Source organism: Macaca mulatta, chromosome 1, assembly GCF_049350105.2.
Source record: "Macaca mulatta isolate MMU2019108-1 chromosome 1, T2T-MMU8v2.0, whole genome shotgun sequence".
NCBI lineage: Eukaryota > Metazoa > Chordata > Mammalia > Primates > Cercopithecidae > Macaca > Macaca mulatta.
The window spans coordinates 232,228,686-232,256,036 of NC_133406.1; the positions used below are offsets into that span (position 1 = coordinate 232,228,686).

The window sequence follows — 27,351 nt, forward strand, 5'->3', positions numbered from 1 at the left end:
AGATCGTGCCACTGCACTCCAGCCTGGGTGACTGAGTGAGACTCTGTCTCAAAAAAAAAAAAAAAAAAAAAATATTATTCCAGTTCTGAGCAGACCCCTCCAGTAGTCTGCTCTATACTGGGTGTACCAGTAGTTCCAGGTACACCTGTTTGGAAATGCTAATAAATGTGACATTACCACCAACAGGATTCTGTGTCCCATCTAATTTTTGTTTTCAGTGTTTTTTTTTTTTTTTTTTTTTTTTTTTTTTTGAGATAGAGTCTTGCTCTGTTGTCTAGGCTGGAGTGCAGTGATGCCATCTCAGCTCACTGCAACTTCCGCCTCCCGGGTTCAAGCAATTCTCTGCTTCAGCCTCCTGAGTAGCTGGGATTACAGGCGGTCGCCACCACACCCAGCTAATTTTTGTAGTTTTAGTGGAGACGGGGTTTCATCATCTTGGCCAGGCTGGTCTTGAACTCCTGACCTCGTTATTCACCTGCCTTGGCCTCCCAAAGTGTTGGGATTACCGGTGTGAGCCACCGCGCCTAGCCCGGGTATTTTATTTTGTTTTATTTTTCCCCTGCCTGCCCCTCGTTTTAAGGTATTTTAGAAATGAGAGTAGTGTGGCCACCTGAGGGGAGCTGTGCCACAGCCGTGGTCCTTCCACAGGTGAGTTCAGGCACCACTGAGAATGGATGTAGAAGATGACCCTATGGATTTTTAGGTCTGTTCAGCCCCAGCCCTACACTAAAATACACCGAGGTTGGAAGAAGGTGTTCCAGGATCAAACAAGAGTGGATACTTGTCAAGGGCAATAAGAAATTTACTTGCCCTCACTTTGCCCTCTCAAAATGAAACAAAATGTTTAATGACTCAGTGCCATTTGGGAGATGTGTACAGCATGGTGTGATTATAAAGTATATTCAGAGTCCTTTCTTTCCCCTGAGAAAAGTCTGTGGAGTCAGTATTTCAGCTTTTCTCCTTACCCACTGGTCCCCATGTCGGAGCAGAACCCTGGTGTACATGAACCTTGATGGCCTGAGGCCTGGTGGTATACTCTGCTTTAGGTTTTTCTATACCTCTTTCCTGGCATTATGGAGCTGTAATGGCTATAAAGTTATACAGATAATATATATAGATATGTAAAATTCTTTTTTAAAATTAAAAAAAATTTTTTTTATTTTTTAGACGTGGTCTGGCTCTTGTCACCTAGGCTGGAGTGCAATGGCACGATCTCAGCTCACTGCAACCTCAGCCTCCCAGGCTCAAGCGATTCTCCTGTCTCAGCCTCCCTAGTAGCTGGGATTACAGGCATGGGCCACCATGCCCGGCTAATTTTTGTATTTTTAGTAGAGACGGGGTTTCACCATGTTGGCCAGGCTGGTCTCAAACTCCTGACCTCATGATCCGTCTGCCTTGGCCTCCCAAAGTGCTGGGATTACAGGTGTGAGCCACCGCACCCATCATAGATATGTAAAATTCTTAGAGCCTTTTTGTTTGTTTCGTTTTGAGACAGAGTTTCGCTGTTACTCAGACTGGAGTGCAGTGGCACGATCTCCTTTCACTGCAACCTCCACCTCCTGGGTTCAAGCCGTTCTCCTGCCTCACTCAGCCTCTCAAGTAGCTGGGGTTATAGGCACCCACCACCATGCCCAACTAATTTTTGTATTTTTAGTAGAGATGGGGTTTTGCCATGTTGACCAGGCTGGCCTTGAACTCCTGACCTCAGGTGATCCACCTGGCTCTGCCTCTCAAAGTGGTAGGATTACAGGCCTGCACCACTGTGCCTGGCCATTCTTAGAGTCTTATGTTAAGTAGGGTAGAGGCTTGAAATATTACAAGATATTTCCTATCTAATTTCATTTTTAAAATTTCATTTTGTTGTAAGTTGACAATTTATAATTGTATATACGTATGGAGTACAAAATGATGTATGATTCATTAATACAATGTAGAATAATTAAATCAAGCTAGTTAACATACCATCACCTCAATTACTTACAATTTTTTATAATGAGAACGTTTGAAATTTACTCTTACCAATTTTGAAATGTACAATACAGGTATTAACTATATTAATCATGTTGTGCAGTTGATCTTTTTAAAAACCCAGTTATTCTTCTTTACTGAGATTTTGTATCCTTTGACCATTAGCTCCCCAGTCCCCCACTGCCCAGCCTCTGTAACCACTTCTCTTCGCTTCTATGAGTTGGGTTGTTTGAGTCCACATGTAATAAGTAAGCACATGTGGTATTTGTCTTTCAATTCCTGGCTTATTTATTTAACTTAGGATAGTATTCTCTAGTTCCATTCATGTTGTTGCAGATGACAGGAGTCTTCTTTTTTAAAGGCTGAATAGTAGTCCATTGTATATGTGTGTGTGTGTGTGTATATATATATATATCTCTCACATTTTCTTTATCCATTAATTGTTGATAGGAACTGAGGTTGATTCCCTAACTTGTTTATTGTGAATAAACTTGGGAGTGCAGGCTTCTCTTTGACAGACTGATTTTAAATCTTTTGGTAAATTCCCAGAAGTGGGATTCCTGGATCTAATTTCATTTTAATTGAATTAAATTTAATTTCAGATATTTATCCACAAACTTGGGTAACTATGACTGGTACAGAAAGCTTATCTTTAGTTTTGATTTGCCTGTGTAAATAAATACAGGTTGAGCATCTCTAATTTAAAATCTCTCACTTTTTGAGTGCTGACATGATACCGTAAGTAGAAAATTCCACATCTGACCTTTGTGACAGGCTGCATATGTTATTAAAATGTTTTATATACTTATCCTGAGACTATGTGTATGAGGTTTATATGAAACATAAATGAATTTTGTGTTTAGACTTGGGTCCCATCACCAAGATGTCTCATTATGTATACCCAAAGATTCCAAAATCTAGAAAATTCTGAAATCAGAAACACCTCTGGTCCCAGGTATTTTGAATGAGAGGTTACTCAGTCTGTATCTGGAGTTAGCTTTGACCTTTGAAGAAGAGTGATCTTTGACCCCATTGTCTGTCCCTACCCTTCTCCCTTGAAGTCAGGAATGATTGAAGCCGTTATCACTATGTCCCCAGGGTCTTAGCTAAGGTGACAGTCTAACAGTCATTGTCCTGTAGATGGAGGTGGACTCAACAGGCGGAGTTAATGCCTCTTTAAACCGGTTAGTGAGCGCACTTGAAGGGAGATGGTGATGTCTCCAGGAGACAGTTTTTCCCCCTCTGTATACTTAATTAGTATGCTGACTACCAATTAAAAGTTGTATGTATACATTTCTGAGTTATACAGTAAACCTCTAATGTTCAGACAGCTCTTAACCTTATTATCACCATGTTGTGGAAATGCATGAAAAGTTTCTTCAGGAAGTATCTTTTTAAGCCCTACAGTATACACATGTTAGCCACTTCACCCCAAATTTCTGGAGAAACTTGGTTGGCTGTATTGGCTTACTTCAAGTAAGAATTTTGATCTGATTTCACTTGGTTCTGAATCAAGAGCCCCCATTACTGAGCAGTTAAAAAATATGCAGGAAGTTATCCTCTTCTCTCTAGCAGATTGTTTTGACTTGGCAAATTTATCTATTTGCTAATATCCATCTTGGTACTCTGTTGAGGCTGTCTTTGGCCTTGATGTCCCTGTCACATTTGATAACACAGAGGGACAGGAGTGGTCTGTTTTGGAGGCTTTGGGGACGTGATGATCCCGTATCATCAGCTAGCGATCAATGGGACAAAGAAGCTCTTTCCTCTTTGGTGAATTTACGGTTGTTCCATCTGGCTTGCAGGCCGCCTCTGTTTGAAGGACTCTCTCTCTGCCCTTGTCCTATTGGCATTTATGAACTCTCCAGATACCCCCTTGATTATTATTACTATTTTCATGTTGTGGAAAAACATTGTCTTGAGGCTGATATTAAGAATGTTTCTGGGAAAGACTCAGGCTATTTAAATCGATAAAACACTAAATTAGTAATCATGAAAGATCTACAGGAAAGGAAGTTTCCATCTTGGCATTAGACCCTGTGTCTGTGTTTGGGCAGACTGTGTTGTGTGTTGCTGATGACAACACAGTTGCCCTTCAACAGAAACCTTTTCTTGGCCTTTCCTGTCTCCATTGCCCGCCTTTTCCCCTAGTCTACCCCTTGTCAGTTATCTAGTTCTGAGTGTTTCATTTCAGTTATTTTAAATTTGTTAAATCTCAATACTATTGTCTGATATTCAAAGATGTGTAGAAATCTTTGCTATTCTGCTCCTAAGTAGCTACCATAAGGATCTGTCTTTTTTCTAAGCCCAGATTTGGGGGATGGATTTTGTCCTCTATTAATCTCCTTAAATCAACATATATTCTTCATTTCAAGAGAAATCCAGCCAGGGATATGGAAGAATCCATATTTTAGCCCAGAAACAACTCCTCTCACCCTTTTTTTTTTTTTTTTTTCTCACAGAGCCAACCTTATTGTAAGCAGATTGGATGTGCTCCTGTTTAGTGGCTTAAAACATAGCAAGATGTCCACCTCTACAAAAAAATTTTAAAAATTAGCTGAGTGCTTGTTTTCCTACTTAACTCAGGAGGCTGAGGCAGGAGGATCACTTTGAGCCTGGGAGGTCGAGGCTGCAGTGAGCCATGATGGTGCCATTGCACTCCAGCCTGGGTAACAGAGTGAGAACTTGTCTCTAAACAAACAAACTGGTGAGAAGTTATTTACTTCCCAGTGGGCTCCTCTTACTATTCAGAAGTATACCCTAGGGTGCTTTCACACAGGAAGCTCACTTCCCTCTTGATTCCACATTCTGTATAAAATACATTATTTATAAACATTTTGACATTTATGTCATTGTTAAATTATATTGCTAGTAAAAAGTGAAGCTTAATTGTTAAGAAATTCTTGATAAGCCTCTAGAATTGTTGGAAAAGTGAAGACATTTTCCTCTTAATTTGCTGTATGACTTATTTTCATATTGCCATTACTAACATAATTTTGAATCTTAGAAAAGCAAAACCTTTAAGTGACCTCTTTTCTATCTTGGCTACTCTCTTTTTTCTGTAAAACAGTGATAGTAATATCTAACATTTATTGAGCTCATCAACTTGCTTTATATTAGTTTATTTAATCCTCACAACTGAATAAGGTAGAAACTTGGTTTTCTCCCATTTTGTATATGAGAGCATTGAGGCTTGGAGAAGTTACTTGCCCAAAGTCACATAGCTTGGTAAGTTGCAGAGCCAGGATTCAAACCCAGACAGTTTTGCATGAATCACATGATCTCTAAATTCATGTCTGGCTTTAATTTTCTGTGAGTTTGACCAAAATTCTTTGACTAGTGAGTAGTAGGAAATAGATGATTACCTGTGTCTTAACTTTCGAGCAATACTTCTGTGTCTGAGGTAGCTTTGGGAACACTTACTCAGGGAGGGGATGCTCTTTTCTCCCTCATATAGCAGTGGCCAGCTTCCCCTGAAGGTGACATTTTAATTTGTAAACCTTCTTTAGGATGGCACTGTTAGCCAGTGCCATTGCACATATACAGAGAAAAAATTAGAGATTCTCCCACAGCATCATTTTATCTACTTGGTTTTGTTTGAGGAAGAAATCTAGATGTAAACATGTAAGAATGGAAAGAGAACATAGAAACAATTTTGTTCCATCCCTTCCCTTTTCAGAGGGTTGGGGGATTCCACTAAGGTTGCAACTAGCAGTTGCAGACTGAACTGCAATCCTAGATTACCTAATTTTAATCTAGCACCTGCTGAAACCACACATTGCCTCCCTTTATAATAGACTTTTAATTTATAATTAAGTTACTGGCCTATTTAGAAAGATTGTGGATATTACAGCTACTTAAATTTGTTCCAAATTGTTGTTTACTTTCAGTCTACCTTTGTGTGTTTTGTCTGTGGAATTGATTGTGAAGTCTTTGTAGCACAATGCTGCCACTCCCTGGTTATTGCATAGTACTGCATTGGGGAATCCAATAGTTCTTTCACTGCCATTGTAAAGTATAATATTAGGATTCATACATCTAGGTACAAATAAACGAAAGCAGTGATTTATTTGTGTGTGTAATCAGTAGGTATTCCTACATCATAAGATAACATAGATATTGTACCTCAAAAGATCACCAGTATGCCTGGCTTGGTTCTGAAAAATAGACATTGTACAAATTTGAGTTACTGTATCTAAAAGGTATTTCTGTTGCCCTTCAGGTTTTCAGACATCTTAAATGTGTTTCAGAAATACGTAGACTGGTAGATTTTAAAACATTGTTGTGTTTACTTTGAAACAGCACATTTTTGGCGGGTGTGGTGGCTCATGCTTGACATCCCAGCACATTGGGAGGTCAAGGCGGGTGGATGGATCATTTGAGGTCAGGAGTTCCAGACCAGTGGGGCCCACATGGTCAAAACCTGTCTTTACTAAAAATACAAAAATAGCTGGGCATGATGGCACACACCTATAATCCCAGCTACTTGGGAGGCTGAGGCAGGAGAATCATTTGAACCTAGGAGGTGGAGGTTGCAGTGAGCTGAGATCACACCACTGCACTCCAGCCTGGGTGACAGAGTGAGGCTCCTTCTCAAAAAAAACAAAAATAAATAATAAAACCACATCTTCACATTTGAGTTCTGTTGAAACTTGTGGCAATTGTTATCTTTCTGATTCTTTAAATGGCTTTTAAGTGTCTTTTAGCAAAGGTTTTTTGGAACTTTCCTAGTAGTGTTTTAGTGTTGGCTATATTTGTGACTGCTCGTTAAAGCAGAAAGTATCTTCTTTCATTAATGAGGGCTCTTTTATCATGTTTTAGGATTTAGGCGTCCCCTTTATAAACATGAGGCATTTCTTGAATTTTAGCTCTCATTCATTACTGACCAGCGGGCCTGTGATGAGAACGTAGAGGCTGCTGAAAGGAATGGTATTCCATTCACCTTGGAGAATTCTGTTAAGGCCACACATGAGTTGGAAAAGTATTTTAGGAGGCCGCAGGAAACCTCAGTGCGCTCCCTGTTGAGCTATTTCTTGACCAGGCACAGAGATGATCTTTTGCAAGCTGTAGCCCTATAACTTGCTAATGGAAGGGCAATGTTTGATCCTTTATTCTCTGAACAAACTGGGAACAAAATTAACTTTTAGGGATAACATAGTTCAGTGTCCTATAAACATTTACAGAATCATTTATGTGATCATCATAAACTCTTCATTATTCACAAATAGTTATATATAAGATGTTCTATTACCTGGAGATTCGGAAATAAATGAGATGAGGTCTCTGGACTCATAGTACCTTCATCACCACCCATTCTTCGCTATATTCATTTGGCACATAACAGTAACTGTGGCTAAAAAGTGGAAGGAGAATCTAATTTAGTTTGGGTAATAGGCAAACCTTGGAGAAGAGATTATTTTGTGCCAGGCCTTGCTGGGTAAGTTCTTTCTAGCCTATTGCCCTTAATGAGCCTTGACAGTATGCTAACATTGACTCTAAATATTTACCAAAATGATTAAAGATTAAAATAGAAAGATATATTCATATAGTATTATATAGCTAATGTTAAATAAAACTGTAATATTGAATGGATTAGTTAATCAAACTGGGGAGATAAACAGATTCGAGACTGGTCTCCTTTTGTTTCCTGAAATAAGCAGTTTAGAGGGGTAAGGTGAGAGGGATCTATTGATGGGTGTTTTTAAAAAATAAAATTTGACCTCATAACTGACTTACGTATTATTGTGGTCCTGATGGTAATTGTGTCTCTCCCTACCTACCTGTCCACCCGTTTACAGGGGCTTTTGTCATGGGTATGATATGCACTTGTGGCCACCTGAAATCCTGTTCCTAATGCTGTTAGATTTTCCTTTTCAGAGTAAGAGGGACCATCTCCTCATGAACGTCAAATGGTACTACCGTCAGTCTGAGGTCCCAGATTCTGTGTATCAGCATTTGGTTCAGGATCGACATAATGAAAATGGTAAATATGTCCTTCTGGTTTGATTCATGTATTTCTTAGCTTTGGGCAATGTTCTTTCTAAAGACATTAATTAAATGAAGATACCTTTTTAAAAAATGGATTTTTGAATGTTGGTAGGCCTTATGCTTGACGATTCACATTGGTTACCCATTAGTCACGTGAGGTGGGTCTGTCCCTCTCCAGTTCCAGATGAGGAAACTGAGGTTGAGCGATGCTAAGGACGTTGCTGGGGCTGTGCATCCTCTAAATGGCAGTGCTGGTGCTGGCATCAAACTTTGCCTGGCCCTGATCCTGCTGCACTCTTCTCACAGTCAACAAACCAGTGAAAAACAACTTGGAAGAATGATGTTCTTTTTTATCTTGCTGGGTGTTTTTTTTTTTTTTTCCTTCTTTGAAACTATAAAAAAAAACCTCCGTTAAAGCAAGTAAATTATAGTTCCTTGTTAAAAATATTATTTTCAGTGGAAGCTGTGTGATTTCACTCCATTTTGTAATATTTAGCAAGAAAAATAAGATGGACAGGATCACTAAGTATTTTGGTAGTTGAAGAGGTGCTAGGATAAGATAGTTGTTTCTGCTCTTTTTCCATTTGTACTTAATCCATTTTGGCAAAATATAGGGACTTAGTAAGGGGTATAAAACATAGCCAAGAAGATACTTTGTTGACAAAAACTGTACTTTCTGTTACTGTTATTCTTGCAATTTGTGATTCCTCTTCTCTATTTTGCATACTTATGATGCTCACCAGGCCTGGTTATTTAGTGGGTGGTAAACCTGAAAGAAAAGTTTTACAAAATTTTTTTACTTGTTTTGGGAAACTCAGTTTTAATGTCCTCTTAATTAATTTTTTGACAGACTCTGGAAGAGAACTTGTCATTACAGACCCAGTTATCAAGAACCGAGAGCTCTTCATTTCTGATTACGTTGACACTTACCATGCTGCTGCCCTTAGGTAAGTACTGGAGACATGCTCTTCCATGTGAAGGAGCAGTCATTGAGCGCAGGAGGTGGAGAGTCTAATCTCTCCTGATCTTTTAGTAGTCACTGTATTAATCAGACTCCTCTTTTGGCCTCAGAGTGAACATTCCAGTGTCTGCTCTGGATTGTTGAGATTGCAGAGGTTCTCCGTATCTTCACTAATCTAGCTTTACCTCTCTCTCTCTCTTTTGATAATTTACTTTTTAATGCCCTTTCTATATTACTGTATCTTCATTTCCTTGGAAATTATTATCCTGGTATTGTTTGCTGAAGTATGTGGGTGAAATGTTCCAATGGGCAGGTGCAGTGGCTCACATCTGTAATCCTGGCACTTTGGAAAGCTGAGGTGGGAGAAAGTGTTCTGATGGTCTGCAGTTTACTTTCTAAAGATTTAATTCCTGCCACTAGAGAAGATAGAGAAACGGATGACGCAGATATGGCAGCGTGTAATTAATTGAGAATCTAGGCAAAGTTTATAGAGATTTTCACTGAACTATTCTTCCATTTTCTGTATGTCTGAAAAATTTCCTACTAGATAGCTTCATTGGTAGGGAGAAGAGGTGGGTAGAAAGATATTGAAGATTTCATTCTGAGGCAGAAGGTAACATTCCAGCTGGTCATAATGTGTTCAGGAATTATGTCAAAAAAATGACCGTGACATTAGCATCTTTGGGTATTTTCCGTCTCTTTCAAGAAAAGGATGGCCGTAATGGCTCATTTTGTGTATGTATGACTGACTTTGGGTCTTTTAAGTGGTATAGGAAGACTACTAATATTCTTAAAACCCTTTCCTCACTGGAAATAATCATTAATAAAGTGGTGAAAAACTACTTTTTTTTTGTTAAGTACTATAATACGGTTTTAATAAAATTCTAGGATTTTGGTAGCTTTTATCTTAAAACTACAATGAGTTACAGTAATTTCTCCATTCTGATGCTCAGATGGTATTCAGAAAAACCATCTGGAGTCTTTTGTGCAAAGCTACATAGCTAAAGTCTGTTATTTCAAGGTAAATTAGTAGCAACTTTAGGGCAGGCTTTGACAAGCTTTTTGGGTCAGCTGATATTTCACATGGTATCTGTTGCAGTGACTCAGCTCAACCATTGCAGCATAAAAGCCATAGACAACATGAAATAAATGAAGTGGCTGTGCTCCAATAAAACTTTATGGATATTGAAATTTGAGTTTCATTTAATTTTCATGTGTCAGGAGATACTCTTCTTTTGCTTTCTTTTTCAGCCATTTAAAAATGCAAAAACTCTTCTCTCAGGCCACAGGAAGCAGGCGGTGTGCCAGATGTGGCTTTTCTGGCCATAGTTTGCCAACTCTGCTGTGGGGTATGGCGTGGATGTAGTTAGGTTTGACTTCTTACATGAATTTAGATGAATTTAGAGAATTTCTCAGTGTTTTATAAACTTCCTGTGAACTTCCACAAGCTTTGTGTGACTTTTAAGATTAGCTTTCCAAGCTTAAGCTCACTTGCTGAACAAAGGAAGTTAATGCAGGGTTGGTTATATTGATGAAACAGTTCAATTTTTACCTGGGACCAGTGACTTAATCCTGGAATATTGTTAGCTGGAACCGGTGACTTAATCCTGGAATATTGTTAGCTGGGCCCAGTGACTGAATTCCTGGAATATTGTTAATGGACCAGTCACTTAATCCTTGAATATTTCTGGTCTTGTTCTTTTTTTTGTTTTTTGAGACAGGATCTCGCTCTGTCATCCAGGAGTGCAGTGGTGAGATTATGGCTCACTGCAGCCTCAAACTCCTGGGCTCAAGCAATCCTACCTCCCCAAGTAGCTGGGACTACAGGTGTACACCACCACCCTGGCTAATTTTTGTGTGTTTTGTAGAGACGAGGTTTTACCATCTTGCCCAGGCTGGTCTTGAATTCCTAAGCTTAAGCAATCCACCCACTTCGGCCTCCCCAAAGTGCTGGGATTACAAGTGTGAACCACCGCACTCAGCCAAATCCTGGAATACTTCTTACACTGGTTTGCATACTCTTTCCTTCCTCTTTCCATCTTGTCTCACAGGTTGAGGGAAAAGATTTTAAGCGATTTAGAGTTTCAGTTGAACAAATATGTGAGATACGTGACTGTGTATTCAACATGTTTTGACATAAATGCTTAAAATCAATATATTTGAGTAGTTATCATTGGTATTGAGATTTGTAGAATCTTTTTTTCTGAGACGGAGTCTTGCTTTGTCACCCAGGCTGGAGCTCAGTGGCTTGTTCTTGGCTTACTTCACTGCAACCTCCGCCTCCCAGGTTCAAGTGATTCTCCTACCTCAGCCTCCTGAGTAGCTGGGACTACAGGCATGTGCCGTGATGCCCAGCTAATTTTTTTTTTTTTTTTTTTTTTTTTTGAGACGGAGTCTTGCTCTGTAGCCCGGGCTGGAGTGCAGTGGCCGGATCTCAGCTCACTGCAAGCTCCGCCTCCCGGGTTTACGCCATTCTCCTGCCTCAGCCTCCGGAGTAGCTGGGACTACAGGCGCCCGCCACCTCGCCCGGCTAGTTTTTTGTATTTTTAGTAGAGACGGGGTTTCACGGTGTTAGCCAGGATGGTCTCGATCTCCTGACCTCGTGATCCGCCCGTCTCGGCCTCCCAAAGTGCTGGGATTACAGGCTTGAGCCACCGCGCCCGGCCTAATTTTTTTATTTTTATTAGAGACAGGGTTTCACCATCTTGGCCAGGCTGGTCTTGAACTCCTGACCTCAAGTGATCCACCCACCTCAACCTCCCAAAGTGCTGGGATTACAGGCATGAGCCACCACACCCGGCCCATGTTTATCTTATTTTAGCATTTTCAGAAGAACAGGTTATCCCAAATAATTCCATCTGGATTCCATGAATTTACTGTAGCTAAGTTTACAATCAGATGTTTCTTGGAGATGTGTAAATGTGTAAGTCACTGTCCTTTCACTGGCCACCACAGTGCTACAGTGGTAATACTTCATCTTCTTTTCACTGGGTATATAATTAGAATCCTCATTAATCAGTTTTTTTTTTTTTTTCTCCTGTGGTGTTTTCTTCAAAGTGGTCATAAAAAGTGGTAGCTGCGTTATAAAACTTTTATCTTGAATTTGATTTTATAGTACAACATTCTTTTGTGACTTGACTACTGGATTTTTTTCAAAGACATCAGATGACAGGTGGTCGTTTGGTCACTGAACAAGCTGGCCTAATGGTGCAGTGTCGTGTGAGTGTGTGGATGCGCTGGCTTGGTGGTGCAATGTCTCGGTGCATGTGGACGCGTTGGCCTAATGATGCAATTTTGCGTGTGTGTGTGGATGCGCTGGCCTAGTGGTGCGGTGTTGCACACGTGTTTGTGGACGCGCTGACTTACTGGTGTGGTGTCATGTGTGTTTGTAGACGTGCTAGCCTAGTGGTGCGGAGTCACATGTGTGTGGACGTGCTGGCCTGGTGGTACAGTGTTGCGTGTGTGTGGACCTGCTGGCCTAGTGGTGCAGGGTCACTCGTGTGTGTGGACGCGCTTCCCTAATGGTGCAGGGTCTCTTTGCTGTCACTTAGTGATCTGGCCTCGCTCTTGGCAGCAGCACTCACCGTGACAGAAGCTTTGATTGTCCCATTAGTCCCGTAAAATAGAATGGGATGGCAGTGCCCCCAGCAGTCTCTGTTTATTCTCTTTCTCTTCACCAAGGTAGATTAACTTAAAAAATGTTTGGGATGTATTTGGTGGGAGATGGTTAAAGTTAAGCTTTAACTTTTTTTTCCAATTTTCTTCTCATAGTTTATGCACAGAGTTTATTCTTTCTCCATAGTTATAAACCAGTACTACTAAAAATAAATTCAATTTTGAGAGAGACACAAATAAAATAGTCTGTAGGCACATGAAAAGGGATCAAATAAATGTAATGAAAAAAACCATGGGGAACAAAAAGGAAAAAAGAAAAAGACTGATCATGTTAGTGCTTAGCACCATTCTTCTTGAAGATCAAAGGGCTCAGTTGTGTGGATTCATCTGGTGGCAGTAACTCTGAGGGGGCTCTTGCCATTCCATTCACTCAGGAGGAAACTGATGTATAAGGTTTTCTTTCAAGCTGGTGCTAGAGTTGGGTTATAAAGGAGGAGAGAGAGCTTTATCCTTTAGCCGTGGTAAATCAAAAGGAAAACAAAATGCCCTGTAGCTTCTTTGTAAATTGTGAGATTATAACTTTTTCCTACCAGAGTTTCTTCCTGTAAGGAAATCTGAGCCCATCGCAGTTGTAGAAATGTGTTGAGGTCCAGCATTAACTGCTTTGCTGTCAGTTTTGAATACTTGACCTTGGCTGTCCCTTGTCTCTACCTTTCAAGATAAGTTTCTACAGCTGCTGATCTTATTTCATCACACGTTATCAATAAGCACCAAAGAGTAAAGTTAGCATTTTAAATAGAGTAGTTTTTGAGTTCTGTTTATTCCTGGGTAAATATTTTTGGCTGGCATTGTGGTATAATAGACTGAAGTTAGAAGACTTGCGTTTGAATCCTGGCTCTGCTGTAGCCTTGTGACCAGTGTCAAGTTTTTTAACGTTTGAGCTAACCTTTTGACAAACTTATTCAAGGTCACATGACTAATGACAGAATCCTGAACCAAACACACACATCTGGTTCCACATCCAGTATGGTAAGGAGTGTGAAAGTAGTCCCTCAAAGAGCATCTCATGCCCTAGTAACATGTATAGTACACTCCATAGCTCATTGAATTTCTGCTGAGTTCTTAAAAGTATAAGGGGAAGAAAAGAATAAGTGAAATTAAGTTTAATTTTGTACTGAGTTAATGATGGTGTAATCACTCAGCATGAACTTTTTTTACTGTTTCTCTGTGGCCCGTTGGAGGAGTAGGGATTAGATACTTAGATTCCTTCAGGTATATGGAGAAGAGTTCAGCTTAGGGAGCCATCTCAACGCGCTCTAAGAATGAGCAGATAAACTTGTAACTTGTAATTTGTTTTCTATGCTACTTTTTCTCCCCTAAGGATAATGTTTTATTAATGATCCAAGGATCTGCAGTGATTGCTTTGTGATTGGACTGAGGACATGTGACCTGGGGAACATTCTCGGGTTTATTGTGCACTCACATCAGTGCATTCTCCAGTATTGATTGTGGAGGGCAGCAGAGGAGATCGTAAATGTCGACTTAAGGGCTGTTTTTCAACTTTCTGAATATCTGCTTCCTGTTTCAAGGAGTCACTGGGGAAAAAAATATCCTACTGCAGGTCAGGTTATAGGCTACCATTTTACCCAGGGGTTCCTATTATAGGAAAATGCCTTAGGATGAATTTTCTGGAAGACCAGGGCCAAGGAGCCCTAAATTAGCTGTTTGAGGCTTCCAGTCTGTTTTTTTTTTTCATCCTAAATTAATTTATCTCCTTACTTTGTTATGAGCAACTAGTATCATGTATGTGTTTAGGGCTGGAAACAGATTAGTTACATCTGTGGACAGTTTCCCAACCATTTAAAAATCCTTTAGTGGCAGGGCACAGTGGCTCACGCCTGTAATCCCAGCACTTTGGGAGGCCGAGGTGGGCAGATCACCTGAGGTCAGGAGTTCGAGACCAACCTGGCCAACATGGCAAAGCCCCGTCTCTACTAAAACTACAAAAAATTAGCCAAGTGTGGTGGCTGGTGCCTGTAGTCCCAGCTACTAGGGAGGCTGAGGCAGGAGAATCGCTTTAACCTGGGAGGTGGCGGAGGTTGCAGTGAGCTGAGATTGCGCCACTGCACTCCTGCCTGGGTGTCGGAGCGAGACTCCGTCTCAAAAAAAGAAAAAACCCTTTAGCTCCTGCAAGTTTCTTAAGGAGTTTCATGGTGTCTCACAGCTCTTAGTTTTGCAGTTTAAGAATCCTTTTCTGGCTTTAATCTACAGTTGTTTTTACATGTGAAATAACTTTGACCTATAACATTTTTATTGTTTTGTCTATACATGCTTAGTACATTAGACATCATAACCTGTCAATTCCTTTATTTATTCATTCATCATTTAACACTTTATTAATCTACTAGTAGATGAAGGGCTCTATGTTTGGTTATGGGAACCTACCCATTAAGATATTCCGTCTGCCCTAGAGTATTTCATAGTATTTGAAAAACTTTCTTTTATTTGGAGCTATTTTTAGACACACAGCAAAGTTACAAGTACTCAGGTTCAATATATCCCTCCCCTAACCTAATGTGAACTTCTTCTACAACTACAGTACAGTTATCAGAACCAGGGAATTAACATTGATACAATAGCATTAGACTAAAGATGGTCTTCGAATTTCAACAACATCCTCGTTGTTGTTCTAGGATCTTATATGGGATCCCACAATGCATTTAGTTATTTCTCCTTAGTCTCCTGCAGCGTGTAATAGTTCTCCAGTCTTTCCTTGCCGTTCATGACCTTCCTTGGTATTGTAAGTATTATTGATCAATTATTTTGTCAAATGTCCCTCAATTTGGCTTTTCTGAGGTAAGGCATTTTGGGCAAGAATCACAGAAATTATGTGTTTCTGAGTGCATCTTATCATGGGCTTCATGAGGTTGATAATGTCTAATTACTAGTGACATTGACCTTGTCCACTTGATGAATGTGGCGTCTGCCAGGTTTCTTCACTGTAAAGCAGCTTTTCCCCGGTACTTAATTAACTTGGGAGATACTTTGAGACTATGCAAATCATTTATCTCCTTAAATTTTCACCCAGTGATTTTAAGCACCTATCAGTGGATTTCATCTGTAAAAGTTACTACTGTGAAGCTTGCCTATGGTGGTTTTTCATTTTTCTTCTTTTCTTCTACATTTATTAATTGGAATTCCACTGTAGTAAAGAAATCTCCCTTTTACCCCATAAATCTATCTGAGTATTTACATCAGCATGAACTTATGGATATTTATTTTGTTATAATTTATTATTTTTTGTTTTATTACCCAACTTTGGCCATTAGGAGCTACTTCAGATTGGCCCCTGCATTTTTCCAGCAAACCTCCGTATTTTTTTGAGCACTTTCTTATTTTCTAGCTCCACAAGATGTTCTCAGACTTGTTTTTTATTTTCCAACCTCTAGCGCTGGAATTAATCATTCTCTGAGGAGCCCGGGTTGCTTTTAGTGGAGAGCAGTGTTTAGAAACCAAGATCTGGGTCTTAGGCATGTATATTACTACTAGGTGTCGTTGTTTCTAGATCCAGTTAGCAAGCAGAGCTAGGATGTATATGTATACTAACCTATGCCTATTAACTTCCCCTAACCCCAGACTGTTGTATTAATTTCAATTCTAGTCCAACAGCTGAAGATTTTATTTTATTTTTTTTGAGATGGAGTCTCGCTCTGTCGCCCAGGCTTGAGTACAGTGGTGCGATCTTGGCTCACTGCAAGCTCTGCCTCCCGGGTTCATGCCATTCTCCTGCCTTAGCCTCCCGAGTAGCTTGGACTACAGGCACCCGCCGCCACGCCCGGCTAATTTTTTGTGTTTTTAGTAGAGACGGGGTTTCACCGTGTTAGCCAGAATGGTCTCGATCTCCTGACCTCGTAATCCGCCCGTCTCAGCCTCCCAAAGGGCTGGGATTACAGGCGTGAGCCACTGTGCCTGACCTGCTTGCCTGTTTTCTTAATAGAATGTTTGGTCTTTTTAAAAATTTAAAATCTGATAGGTGAGAAGTGGTATCTCTGTGTTTTTATTTTATTTCACTAACAATGAGTTTGAACATTTTTTCATATGTTTGAAGGATATTTTTGTCCCTTTTTTTGTAAATTGTCTGTTTATGTATTTTCTATTGGTTTTCTTTTTGTTTTACTTTTAAAAAGTGCTTTATATGACTGTGGTACATGGCAATTGTTGCAAATATTTTTCTCCCACTTTTGTTAGTTTTCATTTACTTTTATTTATTGATTTTTTATTGTATAAAATGTATTTTTATCTAATCAAATTTATCAGTCTTTTATTGCCTCTGGGCAATAGTTAGATTTGAGTCATAGTTAGAAAGCCTTTCCCTACACCATATTTAAAGAATAATTCTACCCAGTTGTTCTAGCACTACTAAATAAACGATCTGTGTTGACTGTAGTGGTTTGAGATGTTACCATTGTCATGTCTTGCTTTCCATATGTATTTTGTACTTGCTCTTTTGTTTTGTTGTTCTATTGTCTATTTATGTACCAGCACTACACTTCTTAATTACAGAGGCTTTATAGTATGTTTTAATGTGTGTTCCTCCCTTTTTTAGTTATTTGTTTTTCCATGTGAACCTTAATATTTTTTTTTATTTCAGAAAAAGAAAGCTTGTTGGTATTTATGCTGGGATTGTATTGGATTTATTAATTAATCTGTGGAGAAATGCCATTTTGAGTAGGGGATGTTTTACCATTTGTTCATGTCCACTTTTTTGTCTTTCAGGAGTGTTTAAAAATCTTCCTTGTCACAGATTTTGTACAGTTTTGGACTTTTTTCCCCCTAAGCTAATAATCTTTTTTTTTTTTTTTTTTGAGATTAAGTCTTGCTCTTGTCACTCCTGCTTGTTGTGGCACCATCTTGGCTCACTGCAACCTCTGCTTCCTGGGTTCAAACGATTCTCCTGCCTCAGCCTCCCAAGTAGCTGGCATTAAAAATGCCTGCCACCATGCCCAGCTAATCTTTGTATTTTTAGTAGAGACAGGGTTTCACTTTGTTGGCCAGGCTGGTCTTGAACTCCTGACCTCTTGTGATCGGCCCACCTCGGCCTCCCAAAGTGCTGGGATTACAGGCGTAAGCCACCACACCTGGCCTACAGACATATTTTGAACTCTATCCTGTAATAATAAAGAATACACATTGAATTATGTATCTTGCCACCTTCTCAAAAATTGGTCATATATTAGATCACAGAAAAAAAGACATTTGATTAACATGCAATAAAACTGTAGTTTACTAAGAAAAACAAACAACAGAAGGTCCTTTCACCTGGAAATTTAAAACTTCCTGTTAAGCAACTTCTGGGCAAAAGGGGAAATACAAACTAAAATTTTATATAAAAAATATATATATAAATAGGCCGGGCGCGGTGGCTCAAGCCTGTAATCCCAGCACTTTGGGAGGCCGAGACGGGCGGATCACGAGGTCAGGAGATCGAAACCATCCTGGCTAACACGGTGAAACCCCGTCTCTATTAAGAAATACAAAAAACTAGCCGGGCGAGGTGGCGGGCGTCTGTAGTCCCAGCTACTCGGGAGGCTGAGGCCGGAGAATGGCGTGAACCCGGGAGGCGGAGCTTGCAGTGAGCTGAGATCCGGCCACTGCACTCCAGCCTGGGCGACAGAGCGAGACTCCGTCTCAAAAAAAAAAAAAAAAAAAAAAAAAAATATATATATATATATATATATATATAAAAATATAATTTTTTATCTTTTTGTTTTGGCCAGGCATGGTGGCCCACACCTGTAATCCCAACATTTTGAGAGGCCAAACTGGACAGATTGCTTGAGCCCAGGAGTTTGAGACCAGCCTGGGCAATATGGTGAAACCCTATCTCTACAAAAAATTTTTGGGTGTGGTGGCACACACCTGTAGTCCCAGCTACCAGGAAGGCTGAGCTGGAAGAATCACCTGAGCCTGGGCAGTTGAGTCTTCAGTGCACTGAGATCAAACCACTGCGCTTCAGCTCAAGCGACAGAGGGAGACCCTATCTCCAAAAAAAAAAAAGGCGGCGGCCAGGAGTGGTGGCTTGCACCTGTAATCCCACCTCTTTGGAAGGTTGAGGCAGGTCATGAGGAGTAAAATCCCGTCTCTACTAAAAATACAAAAAGTTAGCTGGGCGTGGTGACACGTGTCTGTAATCCCAGCTCTTCGGGAGGCTGAAGCAGGAGAATCACTTGAACCTGGGAGGCGGAGGTTGCAGTGAGCCGAGATCGTGCCACTGTGCTCCATTCTGGGTGACAGAGCAAGACTCTGTCTCCAAAAAAAAAAATTTATTATTAATAATTTATTTTATTTTAAATAATTTTTTATTAAGACTCCATCTTAATAATAATAGCTTTCAACAGATTTGCTGCTGTAAACATTCTGTGTATGCTGGTGCACTTCGTCATGAGTTTCTTTGGGGTTTGCTCATGCCTGGGGATACAAGAAGACCCTCCCAGTTATTGGTAGTTTTAAGGGAATGAATTTCTAGGCCACAGTTTTCATTTGTATTGTCTCCTTACATAAGAGGGACTCTCTTGTCTCTTCTTCATCCTCTTCATATAGCCGCCTCCTCTTGGTAGCCAGAAGACCCTTCAGATGATGCCCCAGGTGTAAAACTCCCTGGGGCCCCACTGAAGGATTACTGAAATGAGTCATTTCCAGGACGCCTTTTTTACTGTTGAATGAAAGGGTGCTAACACATGGGGCTTCCCTGTCTTAGTCATATTTCTGTTAACAATGAAGCATTGCTTTAGATACAGGGTATACAGGACTTTCGAAGGCTCTGAAACTGGGTATTTCAGCAAGGTGGTTGTGGTGACAGTTTTCTCTTAACACTCTCTCCTCATCTATTCTGTAAACAGTGTCAAATAATGTCCTACTTTTGACAGAGATCATGATGAGAAAAGGGCTCTGATAAAAAGTACTGAATACTTAAAATCATACCCATACTTCTGCACACATATGCACACATTTTTAAAGGTAAACACTGTTCACGAGGTGATTTGTAAAATATTTCAAATGGATGCTACCCAATCAGAGCCAATCCTGGTGGCCTTACCTGGTTATGGAAACCCTTTCTTCAGCTCTGCTCAGTACTCAGTGTTTGAGGGCCGGCTAACTGGCAAGATTACCAACTTTAAACAGCTACAGCTATGTGGTAATGGTTCTCATTGTTTTACTTTCCTCCAGTAGTTTTTTAATATACAGTACAATGTGGATTTTAAGTGTACATTTTCATAAATTTGTTTGACCCTAAACAAGACTTGGCATATTCCCCTCATCTCAGGAAGTTCCCTCAAGATCCTTCCCTCTCAAAACCTCCTACCCAGAATCACCAGCTGTTCAGGTTTCTCTCACTGTAAGTTATTTTTTCCTCTTCTAAAGCTATGAAATCATGCAGTGTAAACTGTTTTTGTGTCTGGCTTCTTAATACTCAACATTTTATTTTTAAGAATTGTCCATGGTATTTTATGTATCACTAGATGTTTGTATTTGTGTAGTATTTTATTGTAAGATCTTTGTATTTGTGTAGTATTTTATTGTACATATATACAATTTATTTACCTGTTGCTGGACATTTGGGTTGTTTCTAGGCTGTTATGAATAAACCTTTCATGAATAACAGCAACAATAAAAATGTACAAAGAAGGAAATAATAAAGATAAAAACAAATTTATGAGGAAGAAAACTTAGATGTAATTAATCAAATTCTTTTTGTTTTTTAAAAATTTAATACCTTATTTACAAAATACTTTGTGACCAGCTGGGATTTATTCAAGGAATGCAAGGTTGGTTCAGTTTTTCACTCTTTTGATAGCATATATCAAACTATTAAATTTAAAGGAGGAAAATAGTCAATTTTTCCAATACTATGATTATGGTTTGATTGTTTTTAAAACTGGTGTCATATTTAATAAGAACACCTGGGAGACATTTCCACTGACATCAGGGACTAGCCAAGGATGTTCACTCTTTTCCACATTGTATTAGAGGTACAGTGCAATTAGAGGCATAAGAAAGGATAAAAAAGTAAAAATGTTTAAATATCAATACCTTTCATATACACGAACAGAATCAAATAGAGAAAGAGCTTGATGGTAGAGAAAAATCCCATTTACGACAACTTCATAGTCATTTATCAGATGAAATGCTTCTATTCCTATTGCTTTTGGCTTTCCGTAAGCTAGTAGTTTTGCCCTCCACAGGAGACACTTGGCAAGTCTTGAGACATTTTTTATTGTCAGGAAGAAATGTGTATGGGTGCTACTAGGTAGAGGCCAAGGATGCTCTTAAATATCCTACAATGTACAGGACAGCCTCTGACAATAAATAATTATTTAGTACAAACTGTCGTTAGTGCTGAGATTGATAAACCCTGCCCTAAACATACCTAATTTCCAGTGTTTGTGTTTAGAGTTATGGGTTTTCTTTACCTTTAATTGATACATCATTAATTACTCCAGTTTAAGAGTGAAATAACAAAGAATAATAAAAGAAGAATCAGTTTTCTTTAGTAATGGACAATAATAGGAATAACTTTACATAGCATTGTGTAGTAGAGTTTTGTAGGCTTTGTCTTTGTAAGTGCAGTAGGTGTTACCTCTATTTTACTGATAAAGGAACCTATTTCTTCTGGCTTTCAGGGATTAAATCACCTTGTATGGATGGGTAGTTAGTTTCAAAGTGAGCCAGTTGTTCATTTGTAAAAAAGATCGTACCTGCCTTTTCTTTCCCAGAGGCTTGTTTTAGTTCTAGTTAAATACTAGAGGAGGCAGTTCTGGGCCTGGGAAGTTGATTCTTAGTCTGAGACTATTTTTCCTTGATTTGGATCTTACTATCTACAAGTAGTAGGTATGAATATTATAGCACTTTGAATAGAACTTTCTGCTGTGATGGAAATGTCTTGTAAATCTGTGTTGTTCACTATGGTAGCTAGTAGCCATATGTAGCTATTTAAATTTACATTTGTTAAGATCAAATAAAATTTTGAATTCAGTTCTCAGTTATATCAGTGTTGTTTCAAGTGCTCAGTAACCCTAGAATACTTTCTATTCTATAGAACTATAGATACTTTCTAATCTGTAGTTCCCAAAGGGACTTGATATCAGCAGCATTGTTATTTAATTTAAAAAATGGAGATGGGGGCTGGGTGCAGTGGTTCACACCTATAATCCCAGTGCTTTGGGAGGCCAGGGTAGGAGGATCACTTGAAGCCAGGAGTTTGAGACCAGCCTGGGCAACCTAGTGAGACTACCATCTACAGCAAATTTTAAAATTAACCAGGTGTGGTGAGTTGGGATCTCGCTAATGTTGCCCAAGTTTGTCTCGAATTCCTGGTCTTAAATAATCCTCCTGCCCTAACCTCCCAAAGTGCTGGGATTACAGATATGAAACCACTGTGCCTGGCTGACCCTGCTTTGGTTATAGGGTACTTAAGCACTTGAGGGAAAGAAGAATCTTGCTTTTTAATTTCTTGATAGGAAGTGAATGAATGAACCCATGCTGATAACCCCTCAGCCAGCTTCTCTTCCTAACACTGTGGCCATTAGCTGGTGTGTATGTTGTTACTGTGCATACTTATGGAGTTCTTACCACAACAGATAGCCTGCTCAAGCAGTAGAAGGCCACATCCTGGAAGTATGTTGCACGGCTTTTGGTATGAAATGGGAACTTCTGGTCCTCCAATTCCCTCTAACCTCACTGTAGCCTTTGGCTTCCACTTAACATTAAAGTGACCGCTGAGGGAGTTAAGAGTTCTTTTTTTTTTTTTTGAGACAGAGTCTCGCTCTGCCGCCCAGGCTGGAGTGCAGTGGCCGGATCTCAGCTCACTGCAAGCTCCGCCTCCCGGGTTCACGCCATTCTCCTGCCTCAGCCTCCCAAGTAGCTGGGACTACAGGCGCCCGCCACCTCGCCCGGCTAGTTTTTTGTATTTTTTAGTAGAGACGGGGTTTCACCGTGTTAGCCAGGATGGTCTCGATCTCCTGACCTCGTGATCCGCCCGTCTCGGCCTCCCAAAGTGTTGGGATTACAGGCTTGAGCCACCGCGCCTGGCCAGGGAGTTAGAGTTCTTAAGCCTCCCCTGCCTCTTTGGGAATCCTGGAGTGAGTGTGTGTGTGCACGTGTGTGTTTGTATTTGGAAGTTAGGCCTCACCACGTGATGTAATGCTTCTGGCATTTACATTGATACTTGGTACATGGAAACATTGCTTAAGCCATACTGTAGTAGGTATTGTAGAGTTTTCAGCTGCAGGTTGGTTTAAGTGGTAGATGAACCTGAAAACTCTACTCTGCTTTATTTTAGTATTTCTATGGGAAAGTGATTTCTAACTTATAGCCATTTAAAGTTACCCCAAAATTTGAGAACTTCTTGTATATTGGGGCCCATGTTTATATAAAAAAGTTAAAATTTCTCTAGGTTTTAATTTCCAACTAACTTTATTTCTTGCACATTATAGGAGAAGAAAAATACTGGCCAGAAGCTGTATTCCAAAGACATGTCAAATATTACACATTTTAGCTTTAAACAGTTATGCTTTCTGCCCATCATAACATAGTAGGGAAAAAGGCTCATTTTTTTTTTTATGATTTAGAAAGGCTTTAGGCTGAATTTTTCTTACTTTCACAATGGTTTTAATTTTTCTCCGTTTCTACTTTAATATTTTTTTTCATAGTCCTGTCTCTAGTTTATCTTTGTTGTTTCAATTAATTTTACTTTATTAGTAAAATGGTGATATAAAGCAGTCAGATTACACAGGTGTACAGTGAAGCAGTCATGAAACAGCTGAATGGGTAAAATGAAGTGTGGTGTTTGTAGCCGATTCTCCATGCACATGGACCTAGTTCAGTGCTTCCTCTACCCTTACCCTCCAGGTTTGGTTAGCAAAAACAGTGGAGGGTATTACTAATTATTTTTTTTCTCTTTTTCCCAGAGGGAAGTGTAACATCTCCCATTTTTCTGACATATTTGCTGCTAGAGAGTTCAAAGCCCGAGTGGATTCATTTTTCTACATATTAGGATATAACCCTGAGACAAGGTAAGTGAGTCACTTGTGTCCATTCATTGAGAACTCTTTTCCTTTTCTCATTTATGTGTGTGTGTGTGTGTGTGTGTGTGTGTGTGTGTGTGTGTGTGTGTGTAGTTTATGCATCTGGACATACATACACTAGTAACATACTTAAAAAAAAAATGACTCCAGAGTCCTTCAGTAAACTTCTTTGGAAGGAGTTGTAATTAATGTCTTCGACATCTAAAGTGGCTTTTTGTTTGCTCTTTAGTTTTATTCGGAAAAAGAAAAATGAGAAAATTTGGGTTGAAAGAAGATGGGATAAAGATACACTTTTAGTTGATCTGTATTTTGGATTAACTATTAAGAATTGGTAGATTATTTCCCTCATTCCCATTCTGTCAAGCCTTCCATAATACCATATTGAAAAAGACTAGGTAATTTTGGAAAGTTTGTTGGTTACTCATTTGTTTTGTTCACTCTTGGTAATAAAACTCCAGGAGTGCTCACTGAAATATCTTTAGTAAGACTGCTGGTATAAGTCAGACACATCTAGTTCTCAAAACATCTTGGTAAGATCTATGTAACAGTTTGAATTATTATTTTTTTTTAATGAGAAGCAGTAGGGTCAAGTAATTCAACAATTTTTATGTCTGTCATAGATGCTACTTTAATGTAGCACATGGAAGAATTTTTATGAGTGTATGTATTCATACTTGCTCTGTATTGATCATGTGACTGCATATTTTACTAAGGATTTTAAAAACAGGATATTAGCAGGTGATCAAGTAATATATGCTCTGGACACCCAAGGCATGTTTATACATGTGAAGGTTTAGAAAGAAAGAAAACGTCCATGGCCAGGCGCAGCGGCTCATGCCTGTAATCCTAGAACCTTAGGAGGCCACAGTAGGAGGATTGCTTGAGCGCTGAAGCCCAGGAGTTTGAGACCAGCCTAGCTAGGCAGTATGGCATGACCTCCCCTCTCAACAAAATATAAAGTAAAAATTAACTGGATGTGGTGGGCTGCACCTGTGGTCCCAGCTACTTAGGCAGCTGAGGCAGGAGGATTGCTTGAGCCCGGGAAGTCAAGGCTGTAGTGAGCTGTGTTGGCACCACTGCACTCCAGCTTGGGCGACAGAGGGAGACCCTGTCTTAAAAAAATAAATAAATAAGTAAATAAATAAATAAGTAAAAGATAGTTGGCTCAAAGAAGTTAGCAAAAGAATTACATTAAGCATAAAGGCAAAATGGGTATCATTTTAGTGAGAACATTTTTCTAGAGGACTCTCAGAAACCATATGTAAAACTTAGAATGTTGTTGGGTAGTCAACCTAGCGGGTAAAAGGGAACTTTTTTTCCTTGTGGTTTTATGAAGCTGCCCACAGCTCTTTTGGGGCTCATGTTAGTGTATCTGTCTGTCTCCCTCCCTCTCTTCCTCTCAATATTAGATGCTAGATTCTAGACGGCATCAGACTGCTGCTAGATAGCATCAGAAGCTAGATTGTAGATGGTGCTTGATGTATGGATAGTAACATAATGCTCATTGAAGAGTACCTTTTCTCCTTTAGAAAACTATGATGCTTGGCCAGGTGTGGGTGGCTCACGCCTGTAATCCCAGCACTTTGGAGGTGGAGGTGGGCGGATCATGAAGTCAGGAGTTCGAGACCAGCCTGGCCATCGTGGTGAAACCCCATTTCTACTAAAAATACAAAAATTAGCTGGGCGTGGTGGCCCACACCTGTAATCCCAGCTCCTCCGGAGGCTGAGACAGGAGAATTGCTTGAACCCTGGAGGCGGAGGTTGCAGTAAGCCAAGATTGTGCCACTGCACTTCAGCCTGGGCAACAGAGCAAGACCTCCATCTCGAGAAGAAAAAACTATGATGCTTGAGTTTTGTTTTGTGTTTTTCAAAAGTATGCCATGTTCCAATGATAAAGAAGCTGGTCAGTGGTAATATTTCATAAGCCTCTTATATTTTGAAATGTTTATTTTACATACACATTTATTAGCTTCCTTCTCATGTCTTTCTGTTGTCCAGGTAAATTGTAAAATGCTTGAGCTTGGATTTCTCTCTAGATACAAAGGAATTGGATGTTATTTTAGTGATACTGTGTTTATTTAATCACTTGATAGTTTTCCTATTGCACAAGTGATATTAATTAACTGAAGTAGCTTTTGTCTTTTAAGCTCTCAGGTTTGTAACAACTAACCAAAATTATTTTTTACAAATGTAAGTTACACATGTTTTGTTGAATGCTTATTAAAGTAATGTGTAACTTACCTTTGTAAGCCAGGCACTCACACAAGTTCTTCTCTTATTTTTCATTGTGTATTGCTGGCCGTCTTTCAGGGCAATACATCCCATCGGGTTTGTTTTAAAATATGGATGCAATAAGGAACAGAGAGACATGATGATAGCAGCACACTTACAGGATCTGCATCCTGAATCACTTCTCTTAGTGACCTTTCTAGTCACCACTGATTTTCGTCTACACTTGGTTCCCTATGTCCACCTTCTGCTTTGTGTGTTTTATGTGCTTGAGTAGTGTTGGGTGAGTTGAATTGAACAAATACTTAAGTGCCCATTTATAAATAAACTTTGAAGCAAATCTCAAACTTCTCACAGTTGAAGTGTAAAGGCCGTCGTAGACATTTGCAGCAGTGGAGCTAATGGAGCCTACTGCCTTGGCTTGCTGGTGTTATCCTGAACATTTCCTCATATCCCTGAAGTTTGGGGTTAGCGGTATAGTTCCCACAGCGGCTCAAATGATCCAAAAATGCCTCTGATTTAACAGAGTATAGAAAAACTGGCTATGCACAGCCCAATTCTTAGAATTGCCAGGGTGCATACCCTTGCAGAATTTACCTCTGTTTCTGTCTTTGTTTCAAGTTTGTGAGGGAGGAGGCTGTGTGATAAGCCGATTTCCTATATAGTTTTCCCCCAGTTTTAATGAATAGAACTAGTAAGTAGTCATGGCTACATAGTGTACTGTATGCTGACTCATAGTGCCCTGAGTTATTTAGGTAAATATGTAAGTTAATGTGGAAAGGAAATGCCAAAGTTTTTCTAATTGTGTGATGGTCCTGTGAAATACTGCATATAAGAAAGTCCACTGGAAATTTAAGGAATGGTGATTCCATGACTGCAGGCTTTCATGACTGTTGTCCTCCCCTTAAATAATGCAGGAACTTTAAGTGAGCAGTTGAAAGTAAACCTTAATATGGAATTGTTTATTTCTCAGAGCTAATTTTCCAATAGTAGTTACATGTTGATTTATGTAATTTTCCATACTTTATTAGCATATTGATCAGCACTGAAAGTTTGGAATTTTTTTCACATTTATTTGCATAGATCCTTTTAAAATTTCAGTGTACAGCTTCATTTTATTGTTTTCTCTAACCTGGTCATTATATTTCTGAATGTTGTGTCTTGTCAGGGATCTGTTTTTTGTTGTTGTTGTTGTTCCTGGTGGATTACTGCTTATTGAACTAATAATGTGTGATCGTGGAAAACAGACTGGCTGTTCTGTACTCTAGAGTTTGTTGCCTTTAACATTTGGGGAGAATGGATTTCTTGGTAATTGTCATGGAATTAGGCCGGGCGCGGTGGCTCAAGCCTGTAATCCCAACACTTTGGGAGGCTGAGACGGGTGGATCACGAGGTCAGGAGATCGAGACCATCCTGGCTAACACGGTGAAACCCCGTCTCTACTAAAAAATACAAAAAAATACTAGCCGGGCGATATGGCGGGCGCCTGTAGTCCCAGCTACTCGG

The 27,351-nt window shown here is 39.6% G+C and overlaps 1 protein-coding gene across 19 annotated transcripts in view; it reads left to right on the forward strand.

The window, feature by feature from the left end:
- The window catches only part of RERE (arginine-glutamic acid dipeptide repeats), a 469,651-nt gene that overhangs the window by 260,496 nt on the left and 181,804 nt on the right, over positions 1–27,351 (forward strand). For all 19 annotated transcript variants that reach the window (XR_013413051.1, XR_013413057.1, XM_077988803.1 and 16 more), the window contains 3 exon segments: positions 7,846–7,951; positions 8,807–8,903; positions 23,500–23,604. Coding sequence is in view for 17 of the 19 variants with exons in the window: in XM_077988803.1 (XP_077844929.1) it covers positions 7,846–7,951; positions 8,807–8,903; positions 23,500–23,604 (308 nt within the window). In the remaining 2 variants the exon portion in view is untranslated.